The sequence below is a fragment of the Haliotis rufescens genome, unplaced genomic scaffold (assembly GCF_023055435.1).
Source record: "Haliotis rufescens isolate VD_foot unplaced genomic scaffold, xgHalRufe1.0.p SCAF_10, whole genome shotgun sequence".
Classification (NCBI taxonomy): Eukaryota; Metazoa; Mollusca; class Gastropoda; order Lepetellida; family Haliotidae; genus Haliotis; species Haliotis rufescens.
In genome coordinates this window covers 35,332,000-35,342,525 of record NW_025963780.1, presented here as the reverse complement: position 1 = coordinate 35,342,525, position 10,526 = coordinate 35,332,000, and the positions used below count along the sequence as shown (strand labels likewise).

General features: G+C 41.5%; 1 protein-coding gene across 1 annotated transcript; it reads left to right on the top strand.

Annotated features, from left to right (window-relative positions):
* Positions 1 to 2,222: 2,222 nt before the first annotated feature.
* Positions 2,223 to 8,711, top strand: LOC124131139 (serine proteinase stubble-like). Its single transcript, XM_046494232.2, has 8 exons — positions 2,223 to 2,399; positions 2,756 to 3,063; positions 3,486 to 3,758; positions 4,247 to 4,430; positions 5,938 to 6,056; positions 6,404 to 6,544; positions 7,586 to 7,737; positions 8,514 to 8,711. The coding sequence occupies exons 1-8, from the start codon at positions 2,242 to 2,244 to the stop codon at positions 8,670 to 8,672; spliced, it is 1,494 nt and encodes a 497-aa protein (XP_046350188.2). The 5' UTR covers positions 2,223 to 2,241; the 3' UTR covers positions 8,673 to 8,711.
* Positions 8,712 to 10,526: the final 1,815 nt, after the last annotated feature.

The following is a 10,526-nucleotide window of genomic DNA, read 5'->3' as shown; positions in this document are numbered from 1 at the left end:
TTTATTTTCACCAGTATGTTTAATGGTAGGTCACTTAGCGGATAGTGTTTCAAACAAAGATACGTTTTACCACAGCCAATATATTTCTTAATACTCGCCCACTCTTTCCAGATGTTTTATGCAAACTGTTTATAGAATATATGTTATACACTATTCGCCTACGTGCTTTCGATGCTCAAATACATCCTTACGAAGTCACCTATTGTATTTAGCAGATGCCTTGCTATAGCAAATAGCAAATAGAAAGCCGACTGTTGCTCAATATTTAGCTTTAACGTTGGTAAATATTGAAATCGGTAGATAGGTCCACTGTAAACACAGCTCGGTAGGTAACCAGCTCGTTCAATAGATTCAGTCTTAAACCATCCATCCAGACATAAGTTCTTTTATAAATTCAAGTTGACTTAAGTTGGAGGAAGCTTAGTATTAAGTTATTCTCTGGTCACCAAGATGGGAATGTCGGGTAGCTTAGCTGGTTGAGGCTACTTTCATGACAACGAAATGTCTCAGGGTTTGGTCCCTGTCGTACAAATACAATTAATATCATAACTGATCGGATTTAGATCTTTATGGACCGACCATTATATACACTCTTCCTCCTCCCCCCCCCTCTCTTTGTCTCTGTCTCTCTCTCCCCCATTTTCCGTCTCTCTCTGTTTCTCTCTCTCTCTCTCTCTCTCTCTCTCTCTCTCTCTCTGCGGGTGTGTGTGGACGGGTGGTGTGGGTGGGTGTGGGTGGGTGGATATATGTATGGAAATTACGATATTTTCAGCTAAAGCTGCAAAACCACATATTTAAATAATTAAAACTGTGAGCCTAAGTATTATTTTTCTAAAAAACACCCTGCAAGACCTTATCATTATTTTTCAGGCATTGTCGGGGACAACATATTTTTATCGAGAAAATCCTGGCGCCCCCATCGGTGGGGAAAAATCCAGCAACCCCGTGCTTTGTAGTCCCCCACTCTACCACCTGTGCTAGAGAAACTGTTGTCGTTACAAATATTCCGCGTCAACACGCAGTAACCCAGCTCGGTTTGTATGTACATATTTATGTTAATATTGTACCAAGTTCTTGGAAAGTCGTCGTGGTACATCGTTATGCAAGTGCCCGATGATCGCATTTACACAACTTATTCCAACATATTCTTAACATCTCATCGACTCTGACATACATGAAATGACCAAACATATGCATATTATTAAACATGTATAAATTCTAATGTATTGAAACACAAAATTAAATTCTGAACATTTGTAGTATTTAAACATATTAAGATTCTAAACATGTTTATATCATTGGGATGTTGTGTTTAGGTTGTTTCATACACCCACCTAATTTTGTTATTATTATTACTCACAACAGCTGTTGTTACTTGTTTCTGATTAGTGATATTCGCCTATGTTTCGGTTTACCTTGGACACAATCTTAAAAACCCGTTTAATCACAAGTGACAATATGTAAAACAAGTAATTGTTCATTTAAATGTAACGATGAATGAGTCATTAAGTTTATTTGGACTTCATGGCAGATAGATATATTTTCTTACCATGGACCAAGACAGCCCCATTGCCTGACGTCTTTCATGGTGTAGAATACATATGTACCAAACAAGTGGAGACTACAAAATACAGAACCAAATCATCCTTTCACTGAACTTTCGTTGTGACTGGTCAACATAGACTGCCATGTGACCAACCTACAATTGCATCATGTGTACAAAGTTGTAGCATATACATCATACAAACAAGTGGTCAATATTTAGATACCTTAACAAGGCATAAGAAGAATGCTGGTTGCGTTGCCAGCTGTAAGTGTAGAAACGTGTCCTTGGGAGACATAATGTCCTCCCGTACAGCGAGCACCATCATCAGCAGCTGGGCGACAACACGTTATTGTAGCATCAGTCGATACAAAAGACCTGCTGCTTGTGTTTGGTCAGTATAAATATAGCTGTTAACAAATAAGTCCAAAGTACATACGATTGTTAAACAAAGAGTAAGTACTGCCACTTGTATTCGAGAGACAGTTTTTCTCATTAGTAAACCATTTCGTTTGTTGCAAAAGAGTCAATAAAGTGAAAATGTGTCGAATCAATGCACTGGTGGCCTGCTGTTTATATGCATGAATGTGACGAATCAGAATATGTTTGGTTCCCGTGCCTATTGACGTCACGGGCACCTGTTGTTGGTTATGGTTGCTATAAAATGCAGCGGCTCTAGGGTTCTGAACATCTTCATCATGAGGTCGTTGCTGGTGCTGTGTTTGCTGGTCTTCCTGACTGTTGCCCTCGTGGGTGGACGTCGTCGGGATCGCAGATGGAATGGTCGGCAGAGCTACGGCAACCGAGGAAGTCGATACGGCAGATTTAGGAGACCAAACAGAGGCTACCGTCAGTCGTAAGGGTTGCTGTATATCATACATGGTTGGAACGTTTTTGTTACCCTGTAGAGAAAGATTATCTCATATTCGAATAATTATAACATTTTGTTTTTCGCAGGGAAAATTAAAGGCTCTAATGTGAGACATGTTAGGTGTCCCTTACATATTAGCAGAAACCTTTAGGCCAATTATAAGTGTTATAATTATTATTATTTATCCTGCCTTATATACTCAGTCAATAGTTCGTTGGTTACGTCTTTACACATTTGTCATCTCTATTATTTCTATAGATTTGGGTTATTTCACATGTTTCTTCGTTTATCTATATGTGCATTAACAAATAATATACGTATGTTTATGATTTTGTTACAAGCTACAACTCCCACAACCACCACAACCATCACAACCACCACGACCACCACGACCACCACTACCAACCTGCTGATCATCCTACACTACATCCCGTTACCTTCCCATCAGATCTCTACAACCAGCTTCCAGAAAACATTCTCGGCAACGCTCTGTGCTTCATGCTAGACACCAGAGTTCACGCCCGAATTGAAGCTTTAAAAGCCATATATAGAACCTATCCAGAGAAGAAAGCTGTCCAAATCGTCATCAATATGAACCAGATGATGCACTCCAACATACAGGAAGGTCTCAGTGGTTTACGCGATGAAGGTAAAAGAGTTGTTCATAGTTTATTATAACGTTCATAACAAGTTTATGTGAAACAATAGATGTCCTCCCAAAAGCCTTCTGACAAAATATGCCTCCTGAGAATAAACGATTGCTCAAAATTTAGTACTGAAATCCATAATTTGATATTATCACGATTCTGTACCCATTATTATTATTCTTATTTTTAATGGATTTTACTGATTAAATGAAAACAGAACCATCAACAAAATCAACACTGACATTGAGATTATGTCCCACATCCTTGGCTCGTTTTAGAAAAATGTGGAATGCCTTATTTTCATCATGAGTCTTGACATGCTTTACAAGAGGATCATCAGACAAATAAATGTGTGCAAAAGTGAACAAAGGAGGGAAGAACGAATTATTATCATTATTATTATTATTATTATTATCATTTGCAGCGCTCACTGCCATGTCCCCTGCTGGAAAAGAGAAGTTATGCAATCTGCTACAAAACATGCCTAACAGCTACAACGCCTGCGGCTTCCAAAACCTCATCAGCGTCTTGGCCGACGAGTGCACACCTCAAGTCTCCCAGACCCCCGTGCAATCAACACCCACGATAGCTGCACCAACTACAGCGAGGGCAACTACAGCTGCACAAACTACAGCGACATCAACTACCACTACAACTACAACCACTACAACCACTACAACCACTACTCCCACACTAAGTAAGTTGCAAGTCAATGTCACTTTATTAGCATTTTTTCGTCAGAATGTCCGTCAACCAACACTCTTTGGATTTCGAAGTCGCATCCGCAAGACTAAAAAAATGAGAGTCCTCCTGTGCTAGGTTGTTTGTTTGCATTTCGCACCGTCACAGCCATCCGTGCTTCTCAGAATAACTTCCCTAACCAATGACATCTTCCATCATCAGAGACCAGACCAACCAATCCCCAAATGTGGACCTGATCCCCGCAACAGTCATATCGATCTTGGATAGATATAAACAATAGTCAACATCTACGTCAGCAGACACCATAATCATGTACATGACACTGATTTCAAGGATATACCACATGATATTTTAGCCTGTTTATATTATCGTTGTATGACTAACACGTTTGCTGTTTAGTAATGAAAATGGAATTGACAACGATTGGTTTCCTTACATGTTTTAAAACATTTGTGATGAGACAATGCTGCTTCTACTTTAAAGACTGCAACGATATAAGTACGATCCGACGAGTTGCCATAACAACAAGAATTGTTGGAGGCTTCGCAGCACAGCAGGGTGCCTTCGACTCCTACGCCTCCCTCAACATCGGAGGCAGCTCTAACCCCGTGTGTGGAGCTACGATCATCGACTCCTGCACTATTCTGACAGCTGCACACTGTGTTAAGTAAGTACATCCACGCTCTACTGCCCATTGTGTTACCCTTCTGTTTATTCTGGTCAATCAGTACATCGACATTCTACTGCCATTGTGTTAAGAAAGTACATCCACGCTCAATGTCCATTGTGTTAAGTAAGTACATCGACACCCTCCTGTTTATTCTGGTCAGTAAGTACATCAACATTCTACTGTCCATTGTGTTAGGTAGGGGCATCGACATTCTACTACCATTGTGTTAAGTAAGTACATCCGCGCTCTACTGCCCGTTATGTTAAGTTGGTGAATAGACATTCTACTGCCATTGTGTTAAGTGAGTACATCCGCGCTCTACTGCCCATTATGTGAGGTAGGTGCATCGACATTCTACTACCATTGTGTTAAGTGAGAACATCGACATTCTACTGCCATTGCGTTAAGTAAGTACATCCGCGCTCTACTGCCAATTATGTTACGTAGGTGCATAGACATTCTACTACCATTGTGTTAAGTAAGTACATCGACACACTTCTGTTTATTCTGGTCAGTCAGTACATAGACATTCAACTGCCATTGTGTTGAGTAAGTACATCCACGCTCTACTGCCCATTGTGTTCAGTCAGTACATCAACAACCTACTGCCATTGTTTTACGTAAGTACATCGACACCCTTCTGTTTATTCTGGTCAGTCAGTACATCAACATTCTACTGTCCATTGTCTTAAGTAAGTACATCCACACTCTACTGTCCATTGTGTTCAGTCAGTACATCGACATTCTACTGCCATTGTGTTACGTAAGTACATCCGCGCTCTACTGCCAATTGTGTTCAGTCAGTACATCGACATTCTACTGCCATAGATCCACGTTCTACGGCCCGTGATGTTTAGTACGAATATCGACATGCATGTCGGGTTCAGTCAGTACATCGACTCTCCGCTTCCATACCGTGGAGATGTCAAGGCTTGAGTTCCCAATGCTTAATCTAGCGCCGTTACATTTATCATGAAAATCAAATCAACACCAAAAACGTACAACGACCTTGTCTGGAAATTATAGACTCGACCATAGGGGTATTAGCCGATCGACTAAGTTGGAACAGAGCAGATGGCATTCAACCATGTGTATCAACATGGATGTTTCTGAAAGCGGTGACAAATCAGCTTACACCTTCAATTTTCATCAGTGAAAACAATGATGTCCGATGCTGTTCCCTACTCATTTTGACTGATACCATATGTTCAATAGCGTTGTCAGGTGAACAATTGACTTGCTTTGCATGACTTCGTGACGGCTGTCACGGTTGGGGCAGAATCCGTTCACCTTTTCGCAAACACTTGGTGTCCTCACTATTTTATAATGATTCAAAAACACATGCTCGTTGATTTCCCCCAAAAATTAGAAAGTGTTTTGTCGCTTTTATTTACGTACTAAATGAGATACATATACATTCTAGTTGCCGTTCAGTTGTTTGATAGATATTTGTTCTTGGCGAAGTAAACACTACCCTAACTAAGTGTGTACCTTACATGTCTAGTGACCAGACCGCTGATCAAATCAAAGTCAATGTTGGCGACCACACAACCATAGCATCAACCACGCAGCTCAACGTCAACAGCGTCACGGTCCATGAGAACTACAACACTCAAACTACAGGTAACGATCACGATCCATGAGAACTACAGCACACAAACTACAGGTAACAATCACGATCCATGAGAACTACAGCACACAAACTACAGGTAACAATCACGATCCATGAGAACTACAGCACACAAACTACAGGTAACAATCACTGCTTATGAGAGCTATAACACACACACTGGAGCTAACAATCACGGTTCATGAGAACTTCAACAATCAAACTTCAGGTAACAATTGCCGTCCAATCTAGATCTAATTCAAAGACATCTTATATCAAATAGTGTCATTATTATTTCGAAAATGCCGTTAAACACTTGATAAACAAAGATTCTAAATATACAAACTTGCTTACGTTACAGCCAATGATGTAGCGATCCTGAAGGTCGATCCCATTGACTTCAACGCCATCCCCAACACCGCTCCAGCCTGCCTCGCCACCGCCGACTTCGCTCTGACCGGACAAGACTGCACTGCAGTCGGAGTTGGAACCACTAGCTTTGGTAATCCCACACTGTCGTTATGAATGAATGAATGAATGAATGAATGAATGAATGAATACTCTTTATTTCCCCCAATGATTTGGAGAGTAGTACATACAATTACATTACATTATTTGACAACGGCAATGACAAAATACATGTAAGTACAACAGATTGGGCTGGGTAAGAAGTGATGCGTGAAACTATATTTACATGATGTGTGACATAGCTTCACAAATACAATATGGATGTTAAGTTCCATGAGCTGACATGTTTAGCCACGATACTCATGAATGTTGCCCAGCTGTCAAGTGTCATGTCTTGGACCACATCTGTAATAGCACCGAGGTATGTCAGAATCTTGACGGCATCACCAGACGTGTCCTCAAGTCTGAGATATGTTTCAAGGCTAACATTGTCAAATAGAGACTCACTAAGCACATTTCTCTGTTTCATTAGGCCATCACAGTAAAGCAATTGGTGCTTAACAATGTCATCACATTCACAATTACAGATAAGACACAGTCCAGACGTTACAGGTAATATGCCGAGCTTTACAAGAGCATACGGGGGGGGGGGGGGGGGGGGGGACTGCAGTCGGAGTTGGAACCACTAGCTTTGGTAAACCCACACTGTCGTTATGTGGTCCAGTCGGAATGTACTCAGAACCTTTGATCATCGGATCCAGGGTGGAGGTCTAAGACCTGCACCATTTCGGGCTTTCCTGCCAAATTAAACTGATACACCATATAAACGCTGTTCAAAGCGGCGTCTAGCCCCACTCACTCGCACACTCTGATATGTCGGATCACTTTACGTGCATATGGCTTCATCCTATCACAGATGAATAGCTAGGCATTCGACATGGGGACAGAGTGGACAGGACAAATTCGTTTCCTAGCCCATATCACAACTGTAACGTCTGTCCCTGGTCATCGTTGAATCTCAAAACAATAGTAACTGATGTTTTAACGCCGCTTTCTTTTTGTAGTTTTCAAGCATTATGACGACGGATGATGTCAAAGAAGGCTGGATATAATGACTTTTACTCTTGTCCGCTAGGTGGTCAGCAACCAGATAATTTCCTCCTGCAACAAGTGTCTGTTCCAACTCAGGACGGCAACACCTGCGCCAATGACAACAGCATCCTCGTCCAGATGACCGACCCCAACAACCAGATCTGTGCTGGTCAAGCGGGCAGAGATTCCTGCCAGGTCAGTATAGGCGGCACGGACACTCGCAACATTAATGAGGCTTCAAGCAGAGATAATTATGTAACGGCGTTTGTTGCTTCTATTAAGGTGAGGTGAAATTGGATTTAACGTCGCGTCCAAGATTATTGCGACGTGCATGCACGTGTGTGTGTGTGTGTGTGTGTGGCTGCGCCAGACAGGGTAACAACAAGTACCATCTTTTAACGTCTTTTGGTATGACGCGGCCGGGGATCGAACCCCGGACCTACCGCTCTCCGGGCGGACGCTCTACCATAAGACCACGGAGGCTTCTATTAAGGATTACGTCACTAGTGTTACACGTGATAGCCTGGGTATATAATCAGGTGACCGTGATGGCCTGGGTATGTTAAAAGCTGACCATGATTGCCTGGACATATATAAAGATCAATGTGACGATCTGGGCCTATATAAAGGTCACTCAGATTGCCTGGGCATATATAAAGGTCAATGTGATTGTCTGGATATATATATAAAGGTGACTGAGATTGCCAGGGTATGTATAAAGATGATTGTGATTGCCTTGGGTATGTATAAAGGTGATTGTGATTGCCTAGGTATGTATAAAGATGACTGTGATTGTCTGGGTATGTACATGTATAAATATGACCGTGATTGCCTGGGTATGTATAATGGTCAAGACTAGATATATAAAGAAGGTGCTTTGCGTGTCTTGTTATTGGCACTTCTTCAAAAACATAAATATTGGTGATGTTGAGTATATTACGGGCATTAACTAACGTGTGGTTCTTCTTCAGGGTGATTCTGGTGGTCCTCTGTACTGTCAGCAGAACGGTCAACAAGTTCTGACCGGTGTGGTGTCCTACGGTGTTAACTGCGGTCAAGCCGGCTTTCCAGGTGTCTACGCCAAGGTATCCAGCTATGCTGACTGGATTGCTGCTCGTTCTGGCTGTTAAACTTTGGACGCTGTATATGATAAATACTTACAAAATTAATTCATCATGTGTTGGTCCTTTCATTCTAAGAAAAAAGAAATACTGATGGAAATCAAAACCTCTGACACCGCCGACCGATTTTGCAGAGCACGTGTTAGATTTGCTTGAACGGCGTTGCTCATGAAACTTCACGAATTCACTCGATGGTTCAAAACTGAATTTGGCAATACGAAATGACAAAGCTATTGTTATTACTCACCCGTGAAAGGAGCACTTGCTTAATAACAATGCGCCGTTATTGAACATTGTTTAATAACATCACGTCCGTTCGGGACTATTTTGGGTATCAGGTGGTCATTCGAATGTGGTGCTTAGGTAGCATTGCGGAACTGCATTCTACAAAGTCCCTCTTTCCAGGAGGGAAATTCTACCCCCGATAGACACAACTATTATTCACTAGAATTACATAGTCACACTGCGCATGCATTTCAACCTATTTTCCTGGAATATGTCAAGTCCGGTAGTTGTTGCAGCTGCATGTAGCAGGACACATACATTGATATAGGGTATACGGACTCTTACTTCTCATTGTAATAGAGCAGGCATCGTGGGAAGATAAAGTTTTAGAGTATCACTAATAAAACAAAACATGCTGTGGAAAAATCATCACATCATTCACGGTCGCGTCTTCGTACGACCTTGTAAAAAAGAGTAGTGCTCCTTACACCACGTGGACATGTCAACCGATGCAACTTCATCGTGAATCTTTCTTGCTCCGAAATGAAACAGATTGTGTAGCTTAAAGGTAATTTCAACCAATTCCATTCATGATAAACCATCTGCTGACTCGTATAAAGGGATATTTTAGCGGTATGTTAAAATATGTTTTGGGTTGTTCTCTCCCTTGGCGCTCTTCAGTTTGAGAATCGGCGTTGTGCTACGCAACTTCAATAGCAAACCTAAGCTGGTTCCACTGTTGGTACGTGACGCTACCATATAGGTAGATAGAAACACAGTCGAAAGCCATGCCGGCTGTGAGCTTGTCGGTTCGAATAACTACAACTCCCACCTTCCGGTAGCTGTACTTTGGGTGCGTATGACTCTGCTATGATAGGCCTGCCAAGCTTTCGCTTTACCATGTTTGTTTATGTTATCACCACTTGCTATTATGCAATGATTATTGCTATTCTCGTGCAATCAATGCCGTTAATCCCACCGATAAGGGTATTGGCTTATTTGTAAAATTGTTAAGGGAGGAAGGGGGACCAATTTCACTTTGTTCACGTGATAGGTGGACCGAGGTAGCCGAGTTTTTCCTCGCTCTCCTGATGATTGCTATGATTCAATATTTCCAAGAACCTGATTGCAGTAATAATGGTGTTGAGTTGACTACCAATACCTACGGTACACGTCTGGTGACTTAGTATGGCCTATATCCTGGTGTAAAACGGCACTTACTCCACTCCCACCTATGTAACCAATGTCACATGGTCACAACACCTGTTCACCGGGTTATAGCTAAAACTGCACCTCAGCAAAACGGCACCGATTGGTGAAAACGTCACCTCGCCTCAAGCAAAAACGGCTACTATTGCCTGGCGAAAGCGGCACCTTATTTTTTTTACCTTGGTAAAATAAATGAAATTAAACTTACATGGTCACTTGCAAACACCAATAATTAGTTTACATTAGAAATTAGCCTCTACTCCAAATATATTCCAACTTAGCCTAGACGCAACTCAGCTTTTTGTGAAAACATAACATGCCTTGAAGTAAAGAAAATGAAATTAAAATCACATCGTCTCTTACAAGCACCAATAAAAGTGAAATGTTAAAACAAGTTTACATTAGAAACTAGCCCCCTACTACAATTTA